Below are 20,546 nucleotides of genomic sequence, written 5' to 3' on the forward strand. Positions count from 1 at the left end.
TACTGGCTGAAATGTATTAGTGTTTACTGGAAAGAGAAGATTAGTTGGTGAGACTGGTGGCTTGCATATTTAAAATGTGAAGGTAAAGGGAAAAAATGCTTGAGTTTTTGTGTTGGCTTTCTGAGAATTAAAAAAAGAGAGACTTTTTAGCTGCTGTGAAGTCCTCTTGCCTGTGGATGGCAGCAGAGATCACAGAAAAGTTCAGCTATTGTGAAAAACTGCAACGACACGATTGTGTCAACCAAACCAGAATATGTATTATTTATTCTCAACATTGGAAAATGAATATATTAATATATATATATATATATATATATATATATATATATATATATATATATATATATATGACCACAGGTAAAAACTCATAAGTAAATGTGTTCATACAAATGCAAAAATGTAGTTGTTTATTTATACAATTAGTTTAGGTGAGTTAAAATAATTCCCTATTTTGTAATGTAAGCCAGTACGTTCGATATAATGTACATTGCCATTAAAATGTTAGGGGTCTGTTGAGATTTATTTAAGTCTCTTTTACTTACCAAAGGATCAAAAATACAGTCAAAACAGTAATATCCTAAAAAATTATTATAATTTAAAATAAGTGTTTTCAAATTGGATATATTTAAAAATGTATATATATACACATACACACACACACACACACACACACATACATACATGTAAACATCATGATAAATAATAAAATGAAAACATTAAAAAAATTTAAGACTTTTGTTAATTTAAGTAGAAAAAATATATATAGTTTCATACAAAACTCTATCGGTATGTCATTACGTAAACATGTTTATGCGACACTCATTCGTAGAGTCATCCAGCAGGAGTTATGTAATGTACTTGCGATGAAGAAACTTTATTTGGAGTTAGACATTTTGGCTCAAATTATCCTTTACACGAGCCAAAATGGCGTCAGTTCCAATGCTCGGACGTAAACAGCTTCAGTTTCCTCTTCAGAAAGGAAGATCACAGGGCAACTGTGAGAATCACACCGAGGGGATGGGGACGGAAAGTCGCGGCACTAGTTTAGCCATTTTTAAATAGAAATCTTCATCGTATTTCCTTAACTCGGTAGATGCTGCTGTTGTTTGCATTTATTGACAGGTATATGTTGCTGTGCCCTTGTTATAATAGACCAATGCTCGGTTTTCCGTTGTTTGTTCTTGGGCAGTAAATTGTGCCTGCACAGTTATTAGCGTGCTATATAAAATGCTAGTTGAGTCGAGTAGCCGCACTCAAATATAAATGCGTTTGTTTTTAACATACTGTACCTGTTTATTATGTGAGTGTTTAATTTACAAACCAGTGTCATTTACTAAAACGATATTAAGGAAATTTTGTGGACGTTTTAAGCTGTTTTATAAAGTGAAATGTGGCTCGTTTTGTTGGTAAATTAAGGATGCCTACCAAGCTAATCCGCTAGCCGATACTGGAAATTGCATCTTGCGTGCTTGCAAATGATCAGTCCTGTTTTATGGAAATAATATTATGCAGTATACATTGATTATGTTGTATATAGTTAATATGCCGGTAAGAAGTCAATTATAAACCCTTAGAAATACATATTACTGTCATGTCTACACGGAAAGGCAATATAACTCGCTTTGTTGTATAACGTTAGTGACTATTACTATTTCTCTTGTTAGTAGTTTAAACGTCATTAAGTGTTATTCACGCAGTGTTTTTTAATTGGCAGGGATAATTTAGGTTGATAAAAAATCCAGGGGCCCGGGCCTCAGTCCGCGGTCTTGAGTTAAACAGTCAACCGACATCAGAGCGAGTGAGTCGGTGTATACAGCAGAGCCCTGCTAGACATCATGGGCGACAGTAGAGGTGAGACGGGCTTGATCATTTTTATGCACAGTTTTTAAATAACACATGTGAAATGTACACTAAAAGTATGTAAACTTAGATTTTAATATGACTGCTTCAGGTTTATTATATTCATGATAGCCATGTTTGATGTACCTTGCCACTGTTTTTGCATATTACCTGAATAGTGATGTTATGTTTAATACTTATGCAATTTTGTCGACCTTGGTTTAGCAGTGTTTCATTAATGTTTTGTTATAAGTATAGGTATCTGGGTTTCAGTATCAGTTTGAATGTATGTAAGATACAGTTTTCCCTCTTTAAATATTTTACAAAAGCACAACATCTTTTAAAATCACTGGCCACTCTGAATAAATATATAATATTTACCTCTGTCCTCACAGATTCTCATAGTCCAGACAGCTCATCCGTTTCCTCGCCACCATCAGGTCAGCGTTCGCCCTCGTTGGCCCCTTCAGCCGCCGCCATGACTTCCCTTCCACCCATCACTTCGGCTGTGAACAGTCCCATCAGCAGCATGGGCTCACCTTTCTCAGTCATCAGCTCCTCTCTGGGTTCTCCCTGCCTTCCTGGAACTCCCTCGGTAGGCTACGGCCCCATCAGCAGCCCACAGGTGAGCACTTCCATGGTAACATTTCTGGTTCTGGTTGACTCCCTATATTTCACCAATAGCCCTGTATGTGCGCTTTGAGACAGTCTCACTTGTTTGGTTTCCAGTTGTGCCATCAGGAGTTCAGGGTTTTTATTTGGGTGGGGGGGGGTTTGAGTACATTAAATTTGAAATAAGTTGTGTACACTACATTTCACATACAGGTCCAGTAAGATTATTATTTTTTTTTTATGATTAATACATTTAGTCACCAAGCATACATTAAGTTTATCAAAAGTGTCAGTGAAGACTCTTATAATGTTACAAATGATTTCTTTCAGGTAAATAGTTAAATTGAATTAAAGCATCTAAAAATATATATATTAAGCAGCACAAATGTTTTCAGAATTTATAAATAAGAAATGTTTCTCAAGCAGCAAATCAGCACATTAGAATGACCTCTGAAGGATGGGGTGACACTGAGCTGCACATCTCATGAATACATTAAAATAATAGAAATAAAAAAGTTAAAAATATTTAATGCAGGGGTAGGGTTACGGTTGGCCACCTCTTTCACAACTGCTGTTTCGGTATCTTTTTTTTTTTTTTGTGACAATAACCGTAGTGTGCTTTTCAATTGCACCACGAATGAGCCGCTGCCTGCTGTAGCCTATATTATTTTATATCAAATCACGAAAGAAACTATGAGCATGCAGTGTCATCGTAGTAATGTCGTCAGTTAAGTCATGAAGTTACGAAAAGTCAATTAAATGTAAACATTTAAGAATATAGACTCTGAAATGTAGTGGTTTTCCAAACTGTCCTGGAGCAACCCAGCTCTGTCTCTCTTATCTAACACGCTCGATTCAACTCATTAAAGACTTTAAGAACTGAAGTGGGTCAGAATAGGTAACGAGATGCATGTTAGATCAGCGTCATGTTCAGCATCGGCAGCTCTTAAAGGGACAGCAGTCAAAAAATCTAATAACCAGCTGCTGTGATGTCTGGTAATCTAAGAAAAAAGAAGAAATCAACAACTTCTGTAGCTGTAAGGATTCATCTAGAATTAATTTAGAATTTAGTGTTTGATATGTGTATTACATTTCTGTGTATTTCTTACTTGCTCAAGGACACAGGTAAATATGACATTTATTATAATGGGTTTATGTGAAGATTGTTTTAAGTTCTCTTAAATTAGAAGTTATTTTATGTAGTCTAATAAATTAAATTGATAATGTTGTAATGTTGAATGGCTAATCAGTGGTTAAATTTAGGGGGAAAACTCTTTCCTAGAGACATCAGAGTGATACTGGCCTTCAGTCATAAAAAAGATGCCATTATACAAATACACAATATGTACTATGTATATGCTTATATATGTGTGTGTGTGTGTGTGTGTGCAAAAAAACATTTTACACATTATATATAATTAAGTGCAGCCTTGGTGAGCAGAAGAGACTTTAAAAAGCATTAAAACATATTTTGAACAGTAGAATGCAATGACTAGCAATATGTAATTAGACCTGAACATTTTAAGCTAGAGGGAATTGTTTTTCCGTCACTGTTTATTCACAGAGATAAATTGAGTGTTTCCCTCTAAAACTGTTAATGTATAACAAACCATCTGATATTTTGACCTTAATTTCAAAAGTCTCTGAGGATCTGAACCGTTTTTTCCCCCACATAGTCTAAATTTGAGTTTTGCAAGTCAAAACAGCATGGTGGAATTGTAAATTTTTTAGCACCACCTCCCTTGCCCCACAATTTTTTTTGTGCTCCTCATGACTGCATTTCTGCTTCACAGATTAACATGTTTCGCAGAAACACAGAGGTGAGACCTCGTACCCTCTCTCACTTTCTGACTCTCCTCGCTTTCTGTCAGCTTCTCTCATGCATCTTCCTCCCTGTGCTGTTGTTCATAAAAGTTGACATGTAGTTGTCTTTGAATGATTAAAGTCTGTTGAGGGGTTGTGTATCAAAGTCTGATCATTTACCTGTGCTTAATGGGTTTTATTTGAGATGAAATGGTGAATGATTTGGGGATATATTTTTTATTATCTGGTTTTGATCAGTTAAGGGGTCAGAGCTAATCAGGCATGTGCTACTGACCATAAGAAATTAACATGTATATTTCTGTTATCTAGTTATCTGATATTTGTTTATCACTAATAAAAATGAGGAAGTCTTCATTTTATTGAACTGAAACATTTGTTCTGTTTTCTGTCACTTCATCTCTCTGCACTCATTGCCCGTCTCAGATCAACTCCACCGTGTCCATGTCGGGTCTGCATGCCGTCAGCAGCTCTGATGATGTCAAACCACCCTTCGGTTTGAAGCAGATGTCGGCCCACAGCCCTGGACCCATGCTCTCTCAGAAACGCTTGTGTGCCATCTGTGGAGATCGCTCTTCTGGTACGTCATGGACCCTAAACCGTCTGAAGGATACTAATTTCCTTTGTCTCGTTCCATTTGAATGTTTAGTGCTATTTGTTAAATGTTATAGAATTGTAAAATATTTAAAGGGTTAGGTCACCCAATAATCAAAATTATGTCATTAATAACTCACCCTTGTGTCGTTCCAAACCCGTGAGACCTCCGTTCATCTTCAGAACACAGTTTAAGATATTTTAGATTTAGTCCGAGAGCTTTCTGTCCCTCCATTGAAACTGTGTACAGTATACCCTTTAATTTAAATGAAGTGTTATCAATTGTCAGTATGTGTAATAAGAAGCTTTATTTTCACGTTATATATCACACAAATTGTTTCTAGTATAATAAAAAATTATCTATATACAGTAGTACCATTTGAAAGTCTGGGGTCAGTATAATTTTTTATTGTTTTAGATGTTTTGATCACCAAGACTGTATATTTTTGTTCAGAAATACATAATTCACGACATTGTTTTTTTATTTTGATATTTTAAGTAGTACTTTATTCCTTGTCATTAAATTGTAACTTATTTCTGATCATACCTAAATTTTCAGCAGTCATTATATCAGTCTTCTGTGTCATATAATGATTCATAATCTTGAGAGCTTAATCATTTTGTGGAAACGATTGAACAAAGTATGAAAGAACAGCATTTGAAAAAATATATATATTTTTGTAACATTATAAATATCTTAAAGTTCACTTTAATGTATCCTTGCTGAATGAACATAAATTTTTATTTAAAAGTATTAAAAGTAAAAGCATTCATTTATATTTTAAAGTATTAAAGTACTTTTGAACTGTAGTGTACAAGTGAAATAATCATGTCATGGCTCTTTTGACGGTTTTTATGTGGAACTTGATAGCTGCAAAAAATCATGACAAATGAACAAAAAACGATTTTTGTTATAACGCTTATGCAACAACAATATTATGGAACTGTTAAATTAAGGTTCACCTATCTGTTGACTAAAGTCTTCCACCTCTATAAATGTAAATTTTCCACGTCTCTTTTCTCCAGGCAAGCACTACGGCGTGTACAGCTGCGAGGGCTGCAAGGGCTTTTTCAAGCGCACTGTGAGGAAGGACCTGAGCTACACATGCAGAGACAGTAAGGACTGTCTGGTGGACAAACGCCAGAGGAACCGCTGCCAGTACTGCCGCTACCAGAAGTGCCTGGCCATGGGGATGAAGAGAGAGGGTAAGAGGAGGAACCCGCTCGCCCATCTTACACATACACATATCTTTACACTAGATGTAAAGAGTTGTGATCGACCCATATGGGATTCGCTACTTTGGTCACACTGTATATTTCTATTTATGTGATGTTAATGCAGTAGAAAGTGTGATGCACAAATTGAAATGTTCAGTGTTGTGCTGTTATTCATTTAAGTGGAGCAAGAAACACAAACTGATGCTTGTATATAGAGCAGAGTGGGTTATTTCAGAAGATTTCCTGATTTTTACTCACCCCCAGGCCATCCAGAATGTACATTACTGACAGTTTCCAGGCAGAGAGAAATTAAAATATTGGAGGAGAACATTTTCAGTGGTCCAAAACCTAGATCTAGAAAATAATGTATCAACAAATGCTTAATTTGAGCCAACTCTGTGATGCACATAAGCAACAATGTTTAGTTTGGCAAGGAACTAGGGATATACACACAAATTGAAGAGATGTGGTTTTATTTTTATATATATATATATATATATATATATTTAATTTTCTTTGTCATTTTGTATTATGTATTATTAGACAGTTAAAGTGCCTGCCAAATATATCTGTCTATCACTAAAGAGAGCAAAACCGGGCAAGTCCTTCAGAATTATTGGGTATTGCAGAGATGTAGATTTCATAAAGTGGTTGTTTACTGTGAATGTAAAGAGTGCATTGTGGGTAGACATCACATAGACCTCAATGCACAAGCCAGAGAGGAGAGCAGAGGGGGAGGGAGGGCTGAAGTCACCACTAACACCTGTCCCCCTCTCTCCCTCTTTTGTTTCCTCTCGTTCTCTCTCTTCCTCCCTCTCCTTCTGTAGTGGTCCAAGATGAACGACAACGATGTAAGGAGAAAAGCAGGGAGGGAGGGATGGAGGGGTGGTTGTGTGTGTATGTGTGAGAATGTGGGGATGGTGAAAGAGTTACTCTGTAGAATATTAGTCACAGCTATTAAAGGGGCCGTATCAGATCAGTTTTTCCTTGCTCACTTTTTGCATTTGATATTTCAAGATTGTTTATTAACCACTTAATATGGTTAGTGTTTCCCACAGACTTGCATTCAGTTTTTTGTGGCGGCACTGACCCCCCCCCCCCCCCATCATATATTTTATACGTATTTTCCGCACTAAAAGGCACACTTAAAAGCCTTTAATTTTCTCAAAAAAATGACAGTGCGCCTTATAATCCAGAGCGCCTATATATGGATCAAGTCGCTCTGTCAAAATGTTGACATTTCCTTTAGCACAGCTCCATCTAGTGGATGCATAACCCAAACCCAGTCAAACGTTTGACTGCAGTATCTTCTATTTTATGTGCGCCCTATATAGGCCATTCATTGAAGGTGCACCTTATAGTGCGGAAAATATGTTATATATATAAGCAGTGCTCCACTCACAAATGCTGCTATATCGAGCATTGCATGCAAGATGAAATGAAAATGACAGTCGGTTTCCTTCAGAAATACAGTGATATTAAAACACATACACCACTTTTTGATTTTGAAACGTGCAGTTATTTAGGTTTATTCAGCGAAGTCAAAGCCTTTTGGAAAATCTGTTTGTGGTGGTCAGTTTTGATATTGTGGCGGTCGAATAAATTAATGTATGGGAAACACCGATGGTTCTTTGGAAATATATTTTTACAGTGATATGTTATCATTAGGGCTGTGAATCCTTGTGGAGACCGTTAATCGATTCAATTCACAATTCATAGTTTTCAATTCAGGAATGATTTTTGCAAAATCAGAACGATTTGATTCAAGACAATTCACAACTAAATTAGATTAACAATTTGATTGATGTGAGCTTTATCTTATTTTCATAAAATAAAATGTTACAACATTCAACTTTTCCTTCCTGCAGGGTTCCTATGGGGTTTGGTAAAGTATGGAGAAATATTTGCATTTCCAGACTCTTGCCCCTAGTTGGGTTTTTTTTGTAATAGAACTTTAAGAATTTAATGAAAATAAGTTTGTCACAAGAAGTGTCATCTGTTTAGTGATTGTCAAGCACGACTTGTGTGCTTGGTGCAAGGTGCACTTTTTTTTTTGCATTTTGGGTTTCTTCTCACAATACTCTTAGCACCATATTACATAGGCTCAAGGACCTTTGCAAAAAGAAAAGAATATACAGACTTTGTGCTCATGAGAAACCATTACACTTCTCATATAGGGTCATGCACACTGAGCCACCTATTGTGCCATCAGCCCATTTCACAGTGTGGTTTTTTGGGTGCCGTAGAATATGCATTAATGAAACCTAAGGCCTTGAAATGACATACTACCCTAAGCCACATTTCAACACTTTTTTTTTTTTTTTTTTTTTTTTTTTTTTTTTTTTTACAAAACCAGCCGTTTCTTTTTTTAATCAACACTTTAACTTGGTAAATAGGACAATGCACAGCGCCATGTTAAGCCATCAGACCATTATGTGTCATGGTTTTTCCTCCACTGCAGATGCTAAATTGGACATTAGGCCTTGATGTTACAGGCACTACTATAAGGAAAACCAAATTTTGAGCTAGTAGATCTATGTTAAATCATGCTCTTGCTTTATTCATAGCAAGATCTTTGAATGTTCACTTGTATGTTTCTATTACTTCAACAATAATGATGAAAATACAAAATGTATAGATGACTGTAATATATATCAAATATAAAGCTGAAAATAGTTCTATATGAACCATTTATGTTAAATATGGGCCAGAAATCTACTGAGAAAGAAAAAAGTCTGGAAAAGTATGGAGTTTTGAAATTGAAAATGTGTAGGAACCCTGTTCCTGTCACAAATTATGATTGGTTCTAAAAGAAAACATGCCCGATGTCTGTTTGCTATAGTAACAAATGCAACTTTAATGAATCTGATTGACAGATGAACCTCGCTCTCTTATAGCTTGTGTTGTTAATGCTGTGCTTATTTAAATCTTGTGCTTATTTTCGCTTTAATAACATTGTTAAAAGTAATTAATCATTCAATGGAATATGCTTTTAGACACTTACCTTATTGGCTGCTCAAAATATGTCCATGTGAGCTACGATCAGACTTGAAGCGTAATCCTGTGACAAACGGTAAAGTGGAGCACATGAAAGAAAGATGTGAGGGCACAAACAATGTTCCTCTGATTATCATTTTTTTCACACTCAAGCTTAAAGTCAGATTGAAATGTTCCTAAACATGTTGAGAAGGACATGCAGAATGTAGGTGCTACACTGCCAGGTGTTTTTTGTTGTGTGAAGTAATTGTATCCATCCAGCTTTTTCTTAAATACTTGATTATGACTGGGCCGACCAAGTTTCTATTAACCAATAGACATTGTGTAAACATGCATCTGATGTGGCATGCAGAAGTTCAACTCATTTTGCAGATTAGTTCAATAAGTATTTTTTATAACTATGAACTGAATTTACAGTGTTTTCAAACTGTGATCCGAGGTCAAGGAAGATTTGATTCTGCATGATATGACCCCTTTAAATGACATTGTGCAGCAAAAAATAGTAATCATGTGAGAATGTTGTTTTGAATGTGTAATAAGGGATCTTTGTAGCTTTTACTGGGTCATTGAAGAAGGAATGTCACTGGAGGACTTCAGGGTGTGAATGAATGTTGAAAACTAACCAGGAACTACATGTATCTGTACATCTCTGTGTCTCTCTACTCCTGCTTTCATCTTTACCACTTTCCCTGTTCACTACCCCTTCTCTCTGTTCATTTCCCTTTCCCGTCATGTGAATCTGTCCTCCGTCCTGTCCTTCATCTCTATTTCCCCGTCTTGTTCCTCTTCCTCATTTCCCTGTGTGCGATGCAGCCGTTCAAGAGGAGCGTCAGAGGAACAAGGAGCGAGAGGGAGAGGTGGAGTCCACCAGCGCAGCGAATGAAGAGATGCCCGTGGAGAAGATTCTGGAAGCAGAGATGGCTGTGGAGCAGAAGACTGAGCTGCATGCAGACGGCAGCTCAGGAGGAAGCTCAGTAAGTTACAGATACAGCACCATAAAGAGGATTTCTGATCTTCAGTGGCAGGATTATTTGTTACATGATGAAGAACTTCAAGGTGCTTCGGCTCTTAATAGTAGCAGCCCAGTGACAGTAAGCTGGTGGTCTGATTAAGGACAGGAAGCTGAATATTGGAGCTTTTAGCTTTGAAAATGCTTTTTGTCTTGTCTATCTAGCATCGTCTCCAGAGAAAGTTTAGCAGATATGGCCAAAAATATCATCCATGACAAACAATAACAATATTTTTTCCCCATTTATTACAATATTAATTTATTCACAATCATACTACACAGAGTAACTACTTTTTAATTAAGGGCCACATTATGTTCTGTGTTTTATAATTTCATACAAATTTATTATTTAAAAATATGTAATGAAATGAATCAAGAAAACTTAACATTTTCGTCAATCATTGAAAATGTAATCAACTGAAAATTAATAGCAATTGACCACAAAGCATTACATTTTTATTTTTGTCAAAAGATTATGCACAACAGAACTGTAAAAAAAAAACATGGATGAAAATTCAACAAAAAGACTTTGTTTTTGTTTTTAGTTTTGTTTCCCTCTTATTAACATTATTAACATAATACTGTTTTGTTTTTCCCCTCTCCTCAGCCAAATGACCCCGTCACAAATATCTGCCAGGCGGCTGACAAACAGCTGTTCACTTTGGTGGAGTGGGCAAAGCGGATCCCTCACTTCAGTGAGCTGTCTCTGGATGACCAGGTCATCCTGCTGCGAGCTGGTAAACCTGTTTGCCTCCGTCTTTCACACTCTGAATAACTTGATTGCATGTTTTTAAAATCATGTATAAAGCTGCAGTAATGATCTTTTGCTGCTTTCATCTGTCCATCAGGCTGGAATGAGCTGCTGATCGCGTCTTTCTCTCATCGCTCTATCGCGGTGAAGGATGGCATTCTGCTGGCCACCGGCCTCCACGTGCACAGGAACAGTGCTCACAGCGCTGGGGTGGGAGCCATCTTTGACAGGTAATAGTCACGTCACATGATTAGAGACATGATAGTCTTGTATTGAGTTCTATTTGATTCACTTGCTATAGGTTTCAAAAAGCAGTTCAAAGATTTGGGGTCAGTAATACGTGTTTTAAAGAAGTCTCTTGTGCTCACCAAAGCAGCATTTATTTGTTCCAGTGTTATTTTATCATCATTGGAATGTGGTTATAGTTTTTTATTAATGTTTTTATTTAATTATAGTATTTAGTTTTAGTTTTATCCTGTTTTTTTTTTTTTTTAGAGAGAGAATACATCAGTTTAAACTAAAAAATAGATATTGCCTTGACGGTTAGCTTAAAATTAGTTTTTTTTGTATCAAAATATAGTAAAAAGCATTAATATTGTGAAAAAGAAAAATATAAGTTTTCCATTTGAATATATTTTAAAATGTAATTTATTCCTGTGATGTCAAAGCTTCATTTTCAGTGGCCATTCAATCTCGCATGATTGTTTAGAAATCATTATGCAGATTTGATGCTCCTGATTTCTTGTTATAAATGTTGAAAATCATTGTTTTATATTGAAAACATGACAACTTTCTTTCTTCCACAATTCTTTGATAAATGCAAGTTCAAAAGAAAATAATTGATTTTAAATTGAAATATTTTATAACACAATAGATGTCTTTACTGTCACTTTTGATCAGTTTAACGCTCCCTTGCTCAGTAAGTATTATTTTTTTCAAACAAATCTTACTGACCCTGAACTTTTGAACAGCAGTGTATATTCACATTGATAGTTTAAGTTATGTGGCACTTACATTTTGTAGGGATCAGGCTTAAAGTTATTAAGACTTGACAGAAGTCTGCGTAATTACACATTTGTTTATATTACTCTCTTCAGTGTACTTAAAGTTATGCATTTGAACTGCTATGCTTTTGTGGAAAAAAAATTAGGCAAGAATTTTTTCACTGTATTATGATTTGTAGTGAACGTGTGCTCATGAAACTTAACCGCTTTGCTTCTTATGACATATGTACGGCTGCAAGGGTGGTTGGGTTTTCCTGTGTCATGACAAAGAAAACTAGCTCTTACCTTCTGACAGCCTGCCGCCTTGACGCTGCTGTATATAGTGTGCTTTTGTAGACTGACACTGCACGAACAGACAGGGCATACACAGACATGCAGACATCTATATGTGCACCAACGCTCTCCTCTGCTTATAGTCTCAACACACTCCCGTTTATATAAATAATACAGCGCACATGTATGAAGTGTGCCAATCTGCTGGCTATTACAGTAGTTATTACAATGAGCAAATTTAGCACATTTCTCCCTATAACTTCTCAAGACTCCATACTTTGTCTATCTAAATCCAGGAATAATGAGCTACAGGCTGTTGTTTTAACCAAGCTCATTCTAGATGTTCTGTGCCACAGTTTGTGAGGTTCATATGAAATTGTATTTGTTGCCATTCTTCTTGTCATAATGTCTCTGCTTCAGAAATGAGCCCCCTGTCCTTGTGCTTCACTGTCCATCTCGCCTGATTTTTGCAGCTCTTCATTGTGTCCTGTTGGTGCTGTGTGATGTGTGCACATGCTTCCCGCTTTGCTTGATTGGCTTATGCTTTAGATGCTATTTAACCCTCTGTGCAAAATCTGATGTGTGTTCATCATTTTATGTGCATTTTATGCAGTTAAGACTTGCTGAGTATTACATGATACCATAACTAAAAGAATAAGCAGTTGTATTCCACAGCAGTAAAAATAATATTTTTTTCTTCAGGGCTCAATAATAATGGGTTTGTTCAAAGTTGAGTTTTATATTTTCACTGGCTGCACTTGCAAAAATCTGAAATTAAAATGAATACAGCCAATATATTTGTTTATATTTTCATAGATTTAAGTGTAATAATTTTTTTTCACTAAACCGTTGCATAATGCATTGTAAAATACATTATCCACCTTATGTATCATATGCCCTCATGAATAATTGTAGCCATATTTATAATAAATTATAAAACTTATCTAGTCATTTTCACACTTTTAGAAAGTGTAATGCATCAAAACACTTGACACTCAAATATTATAATGCATTTTCAGTTTGATCAGGATCTATTTATTAAACGATATGAATGCAAATTATGCATATATTTGTAAAGCTTTATACAAATAGGCTTTAAATTCTTTTTTTTTTTTTTTAAATCTGCATTAGCTATAAATTTAGTGTGAATAGCACATTACCGGTAATTATATTTTATCCTATTTTAAGTGATGCCCACCAGTTTTGGAAGAACCTTCAACAGATTTGCAAACGGTGTGAAAATCAAAGTTTGCATGACTTAAATGTACATGTGCATAAATAAGTTAATGTATATGTTTATTGTTGAGCCCTGGGTTTATCCTGTGAAATTTTTCTTTGTTCATGTCATATTGTGTTTGTTGTATGCTGGGAATTGTCATTTCAAGCTTGCTGCCGCCAACTCATGATCCGCCGCCTTCCTTTCAACAAGAGCCTGTAGCTTGTTACTCTTTGAACTGGGCCTACCGCCATCATATGTGGAGTCTTAACGTCTCTGCCTGGGCCTTTCTGGAGCGGGGAGACATTATATAACAATGAAATGTGAAATGACATTTTAATAACACATTGTGATTGAACACACAGGGAGAGTGCGCACAATGCAGAGGTTGGGGCCATATTCGACAGGTAATGACACTCCGCCACACGCCATAAACACACAGCAGCAGTCAGGGAAGCCTGTAGCTTGAGACAGTTTATGTTGGATTAAATTATGTCTGGGGCTGTTTGGGGCAGGTAAAGACCAAACTGGTCTTGTGTATGTGTGTGTCTCTGTGATTGAATGTGTTGCTTGAACTCACAGGTTAACAAGAGTGACTGATGTTTTATGTAGCATGCTATGATTTTTAAATAATTTTGTTTTTGTGATGTGTTTTGAATATATTTTGAAGAGGCTATGAAAACAGCTCCATAGAGCTTTTTTTCTGTTGCCTCATTGTGATTTCTTGTATTTCGGATATTAACCTGAATCTTCATTTTCCTCCTCATCCCCCGCTCCTTCCTGCCCTCATTTTAATGGCATCAGGGTGCTGACGGAGCTGGTGAGCAAGATGAGGGACATGCAGATGGATAAAACCGAGTTGGGCTGCCTGAGAGCCATCATCCTCTTCAACCCAGGTCAGACCGCACACTCAGAACAACGTTCAGTTCACATTTGTTCATACTAGTGATGTTCTAAACATAGTTGTTTTTTCTCAGAATGAATACACTACAGGTACTATAATTGGAACTTGCAGATATTTATTTGATGAAACACATACAAAAGACCTAAACTGGAAGTGTTGCAACCTGTTTTTTAGAAAACAAAAAGAAATCAACTTCAGTTATACATTAATTTTAGTCATGTTCATGGTTAATTATGCCTTTTAAAATCTACAAATTTCTGTTGATTTCACTCTTCATTTTATCATTGTTATATTTTATCTTTCAATTAATGGCAGAGCAAATTTAGTGCTGCTCAGTGTAACATTTAGCATTTTTAATTATCTAAATAAATTGTATGTGCTGAGTAAACTTATCATTTGCATGCAACCGAGCTACTGTTTTTCTTTTTCCTACCATCAAGTAATGTATGTGAATTTTTTTCTGCTTTTTTTTTTTTTTTTGCCATTGAAACATCTGACTGAACAGTTTAACCACAAACTTCACAGCAGCATTTGTGCGATGCAGCAATACTGTTGCATTATCAGTTCATCCCTAGTCGTACACGGACTCTATTCAACCTTAGTCCAAACTCAGACTTAGCTAAGAATATAGTTGTGCAATGCATCAAATATAAATCTAAACAAAGGATGGAAATATTGCAATGTATCACTATTTTAAATAACTACACATCCCAGAAACCAATATATTGTTACCCTGAAAGTTCCTGACGATTTCCACTGTTGAGTCATAATGGCAGCCTTTGATTTTCTGTGTGTGCAGATGCGAAGGGATTGTCAAGCCCAAGTGAAGTGGAGTTACTGAGAGAGAAGGTCTATGCATCGCTGGAGGCTTATTGTAAACACAGATATCCTGACCAGCAGGGCAGGTAGAGAATGTGTTTTTTTCTCTTCTATCTTCTAATAGATTACAACAGTGTGGTTATTGCAGTAAAAATCGCCCTAGAGGGGAAAGACAAGCAACGGCAAGTGGGTTACAGTTGACTGCAGTTTCTCTACGTCTCACTTGGCTTTCAGATTCGCCAAACTCCTCCTCCGACTGCCAGCGCTGCGCTCCATTGGTTTAAAGTGCCTGGAGCACCTGTTCTTCTTCAAGCTGATTGGAGACACCCCAATCGACACCTTCTTAATGGAAATGCTTGAAGCACCACATCAGCTCACCTAACCTGGTCTGGATCCAGTTCAAGCCGGTTTGCACCAGGGTATCGCAGTCCCTCCGGACTTTACTGTGTCTCACTTCCCATTAACACGTGCCCCACAATTCTCTTCTACACGTTCTCCCTACCGCACCTTCAAACCAGTACAGCCCTGAAAAAAGACTAAGCTGTCTGAAAAAAAAAAAGTGTTTTACCATGTAATGTTTTACACAGTATGAGCTGTCCAGAGAGAGCTTATTTTTCAAATTCCCTGGAGGTTCTAAATCCTAAGCTTCAGCTTCCAGTTTTAGAACTCTCGTATTGATTCTAGAGATCTCTGTGTGTCGTTTTGGTTTGTATGTTACTCTGAATGCACGAACTGTACTTTTTTTTTTTCGTTAGTCACTGCAGCCCGTTGGCTGAATTTACAGTGCATGTGTGACCTTGGCGAGAGTCCGCCGAGCCCTTTGGCTGGTACGAATCAAGTCACGGCAGAGCTGCCCGTTCGTTTTTGACTGTGGAATACTGCTAACATGCTATCTTTGGGATTTTTACCTTGAAATCCTACTTTGTACTGTACTCATGAAATGAGTCCAATTTATAAACGGCATTGGAAATTCTAGGCCTGCTGCATCTGGCCCTTATCAAGTGCAGGCTAGGGTTTTACAATTGTGAATAAATGTATGCAGGATTTATTGGACATGAATTTTTGATCATGTTCCAAGGAGGGCCTAAAGGCACAGATTAAATCTTGCAGGAGAATCCTGCTTTTTTTTTTTTTAGGGGCAATAGGAGGGTCAACCTTGTTTTTTTTTTTTTTCTTGATTCGTGTTGTTTTTCTTGGTTTTGGTACCTTCTAGAGGACCTTGTTCCTTTGCCATTTCTTAATTCCCCCAAGTACCTTTGATCCATTTCATCACCAGTTTGTCAAATGGGAACCAAATCTACACCATGCTCCCAAAAGACAAATAATTCATATTGTCTGTGTGTGCTGTGAAGTATGTCCAACCACTCTTGTCCTTTCCATGTGAACGGTGTTGCAGGCCTTTTTCTTTAGTGTTGATGAAATCAGCTCATCATCATGCTCCTTTGGAATTAACTGGTACTAACTTTGGCATAGTAAAAAACAACTGTGATTCTGGGCTGTTTAAAGGCTGGAATGCACTACACGATTTTTATCCCAATTGACAGTCTGGAAGAGTTGATGCTAGTTGGCCAAAGTTGGAGCCAATCAGCAGATTTTGGACATTCAGGGATTGCTTGATTGAATGATTGATTGATTTCGCCAAAGATCACATTTTGGGTTCAGACTCCAATTTTGTTGAGCTCCAGACTATGACTCCATCCACACATTTGATATTTTAAACTGATTTTAGAAATCATTTTATTTTCATTTAGCATGTCTAGTCACAAGGTTTTAAAAAAAATGTATAATGCCCAGTTTAAGTATAATGATGTCTATTGTTTTTAAATCTGTTCAGATTTAGTGTATTCCAGCCTTCACGTGTGGTAGTAGAATCACTTTCTACATTCCATCCGTACCAGTTACTTCCCTCATTGCAACTCACTAAATCGTATTGTTGAACACATCCGTCTTATTCAACAGAGACTTAGGGTTATGTAAGAATTCTGCATTCAATCTGAAAGGTCGACGTGTCAAAACCAGCATCCATCATCATCTCTATGCATTTATAGGAGAGCGATTAGGGTAGTCTTGGAGAAAGACTGAACATGCCATCAGGGAAAGAATCCAGCAAATGCACCAGTATTAATGATGGGTACCTTCTTCTCTACCAAAACCTGTAGGTCTTTGTGGCTCAAAACAAGTAATTTTAGACAGAGGCTTGAGATCAAATACGGACAGTATTTGAGGTTTTTCTATTAAAGAACAGCTGGAGATTGCAAATGGTCCCACGTTTTGGTGCTAATAATGACAAAGGTTAGACATAAATGTTGACACCAAAATAGACGCACAACAGTGGTCAAAATATGCAAGTTCTCCAACAAACTTGAATTTGATATGCCAACTTCTTGTTTAAATGCACTATCTTCTGCATAACGATTATCCACCTACTTGCAGATTCCTGTTAAAATACGTTTTGTATACATCCATGAGGTGCTTAAATTTCTGTGTGTTTTGATCTGAAATCTGAATGAGCATCGGAAACAATATTTCACAAGAACTGATGGATTGGATTGAGATTCATAATACATTAGCCATAGACGTGTTACTGAAATCAGACTTCCAGTGATATCTTTGGATCTTCTAGTTCAACTTCCCCATGTGTTTGTTTTGTTGAGGCCAGTAATAGGAAGAATCCCGTTTCGAGTCTTTTCAATGTGATCAACAACTGACTTCTGGTCCTTAAATCTGGCTTCCCAGTAGTTTAGAGTTTTCTGTGTTTTCTTGCATGTTTTGTCTACCAAGTTTCCTTTTATCCAGGAATTGGAGCTAATTGGGTTGGTGTTGATAGTCTGCTTTATATCTGAACAGTGGGAGCGAGGCTTATTTGATTGTGCACTGTATGCTTGTGTTTCACATGGGTTGTCCGTCAGCCTATGGGGTGTGTGTCTGTGTGTGTGTGTGTGTGAGCACGCAGAAATGCAGAAGTAGTCCTATGTGAAAGAAGCATACAGGAGTCGTTGCTTGAAATGGATTGTGTCTCTCATTACTTGATTGCAGTTTGCCATTATCAACCTTGGCTTGAATCCATATTAATCCAGACATACTCTGTGAGCTTGTGTGTTCATGTGGCCGATCCTCCCTGTCTTTTGGGGTCAACTTTTATTTTCTCTCCCCAAAAAATATATATATTTTTTTCATGATTTCTTCTTTTAACCGCTCTATCTAGGGATGCAAAGCATTCATAAAAATGAATAAGGCTTGCACAGGTTTTGTACCATTTGTCTCATAACCCTTGAATTACCCATGATGCACCTGAACTGATTGAGCACTGCCAAACAGGTGTGAGGGGCGTGTTTTCTTGGGTGTCCCTCCTGACTAACCCCTACTGGTTGACTGTGTACTGTGATGATCACTAAACATAGCCGCTGTTGCAACTATTTATACAGAGTCAGAGATCTGGAGGGTTTTGTTGAGTGTGTTTTTCTAAGGCCTCATTGCTGCAATTTTTGTCAGATGTGGGGAAAGCCCTCCTGTTCGTGTGTCTGAAGACAAGCAGGGGTGCTCTGAAATATGCACAGTGCAAACTTGAATTAATCTCTGCCTGAGAATGAAGTGGTTATGCACGTTTTCTGCATCTAGTACAGGGATCTTCAAATCTGTCACAAGAGATGTGCTTTCCTGCATGGTTTAGCTCTAACCCTAATCAAACACCGCTGAGCATGCTAATCAATGTCTTCAGGATCATTAGAAAATCACAGGTAGGTGAGTTTGATCAGGGTTGGAGTTAAACTCTGCAGCAGATTGGCCCTCCAGGGCAAGATTTGAGGAACCCTGCTATAGTATCTGCGTTTGTGGTGTATCGCTGAATGTTTGCTTGTTAAGAAAGAGAAATGCATTAAGATAAAGACAAAGAGTGAAGGTGAAGTCAAGAATGTGTCTGGGTCATGCTTCACCACAAAACCGTAATGTTTAGTCTATTTTAGGACATTTTTAACGCACATTAATCTTTTTCTTCACTGTAAAGTGATATTTAAATTGTGAATTATGCTGATTTAAATCAAAATCATTGACATACAATAGTGAAAATCACCATTTAGAATAATTGGAATGGTGCTTTTTTTTTAAATGTTTTTCGCTATTGATTTTGAGGTGAAATGTGACCCGGGTCTGAGATTCAGTCATTCAGGATCATGTTTGACGGATGTACAGCTGAAGGAGGGCTATCTGATGATGATTTTGTATTTGTAAATGGATGGCCGATGAAAACAGTGATTGTTCAGTGGGGGGTTTTAAGAGATTACACTTGATATGAAAGAGCTTTCTTAATTTACTCCCACCAAAAAAAAAAAAAAAAATATTGCTTCTCACTATATGTTTTCTGACTGCTCTTTTCTTTTCTCTGTGTATCCTGACGTATTAGTGCAAAACTGTTCTGTTATTTGGGCTCTTTTCCCCTCACACCCTTCCCTCTTCATTTCTCTTGTCTAGTTTTAATCTGTCTCCAGCAGTTGTGGAAATGATTGACTGTACTGAGTGTGGAGAAAGAAAATGTCTTTCTTTTTGCTTTGTCATTCATTCAGAATCTGTTTTTGTTGGATGTATCATGTGTAAGTAAAGGTTTTAATACAGCAGCACAGTTGTCAACGTTTTATCTTCTCTTCACAATCTGCCTTCCTTCTCACAAACAAGTTGAAGTATTTTGCACATCACTTACCAGACCTATCGTGTTTAATTGCTTTAGTTTTAAATAAGATACAGTGCATAGTATTCTTCCAAGCGGTATCCTGTTAGTTCATATAGGTGACTAAATCTAAAACTTTTTTTTTTTTTTTTTTACTTAGTTCTCGAAGTACTATATATTTTAATGGGCATGTGAATTTAACTTCAATCACTGTTATTTTAAAAGGATTGAGATCCTACACTCAGGTTCCAGATTTTTAAATAATTGTATTTCAGCCAAATATTGGCCTATCCGAACAAACCATAACTCAAAGGAAAGATTATTTAGCCAGCTGCCAGATGATGCATGCATCACAATTTGAAGAAAAAAAAAAGTCTGGTTTTGTGTTCCAGGGTCACATATATTCTCCTTTCGTAATAATTTGAGCGTTTTAATAATTTTATTTTTGTCAATTGTTTGTGTTTTATATGGGTAGTCCTTATTTTAATTTTCAGTTATTTCAAAAACTTTTTTATGGGTTTAGATACCTTAAACACCCTGACTCAAATTCTTTTTAAATCATATTGTTAGTTTTTAAGTGTCTTCAGTAAAGTGTCTCTCGACTGCTGTGGTTGTCTGTGGTCCCTCGGGCGGGAGGTGAGGTGCTCCTCTCTTCAGTCCAGCAGGACCCCCGGGCCTCGAGCGCTGCTGGCGCTGCAGTGTCGCTCTGCGGCCGCTAGAGGGAGGACTTCTTCAGCGTCACTCCTGGAACAAACCAACCAAACTCCTCCTCCTGCCTTCTTTTCTAAATTCTGGGCCACGCACACAGGAAAAAAAAAGATAGATAAGA

The 20,546-nt window shown here is 36.9% G+C and overlaps 1 protein-coding gene across 7 annotated transcripts; it reads left to right on the plus strand.

Moving 5' to 3' along the window:
- Positions 1 to 968: 968 nt before the first annotated feature.
- Positions 969 to 19,667, plus strand: LOC113119909 (retinoic acid receptor RXR-beta-A-like). Of its 7 annotated transcripts, XM_026289626.1 has the most exons (14): positions 970 to 1,122; positions 1,715 to 1,851; positions 2,235 to 2,464; positions 4,245 to 4,271; positions 4,699 to 4,852; positions 5,893 to 6,072; positions 6,912 to 6,935; positions 9,895 to 10,055; positions 10,698 to 10,827; positions 10,939 to 11,071; positions 13,700 to 13,741; positions 14,139 to 14,230; positions 15,038 to 15,143; positions 15,292 to 19,667. In XM_026289626.1, exons 2-14 carry the CDS (start codon positions 1,836 to 1,838, stop codon positions 15,437 to 15,439), a joined length of 1,443 nt encoding a protein of 480 aa, XP_026145411.1. In that variant the 5' UTR covers positions 970 to 1,122; positions 1,715 to 1,835; the 3' UTR covers positions 15,440 to 19,667. The 7 variants fall into 7 exon arrangements, with proteins under 7 accessions (XP_026145412.1, XP_026145416.1, XP_026145411.1 ...); XM_026289627.1 differs by lacking the exon at positions 6,912 to 6,935 and having other exon boundaries at positions 969 to 1,122; XM_026289629.1 differs by lacking the exon at positions 13,700 to 13,741.
- Positions 19,668 to 20,546: the final 879 nt, after the last annotated feature.

The sequence above is a fragment of the Carassius auratus genome, chromosome 19 (assembly GCF_003368295.1).
Source record: "Carassius auratus strain Wakin chromosome 19, ASM336829v1, whole genome shotgun sequence".
NCBI classification, from domain to species: domain Eukaryota; kingdom Metazoa; phylum Chordata; class Actinopteri; order Cypriniformes; family Cyprinidae; genus Carassius; species Carassius auratus.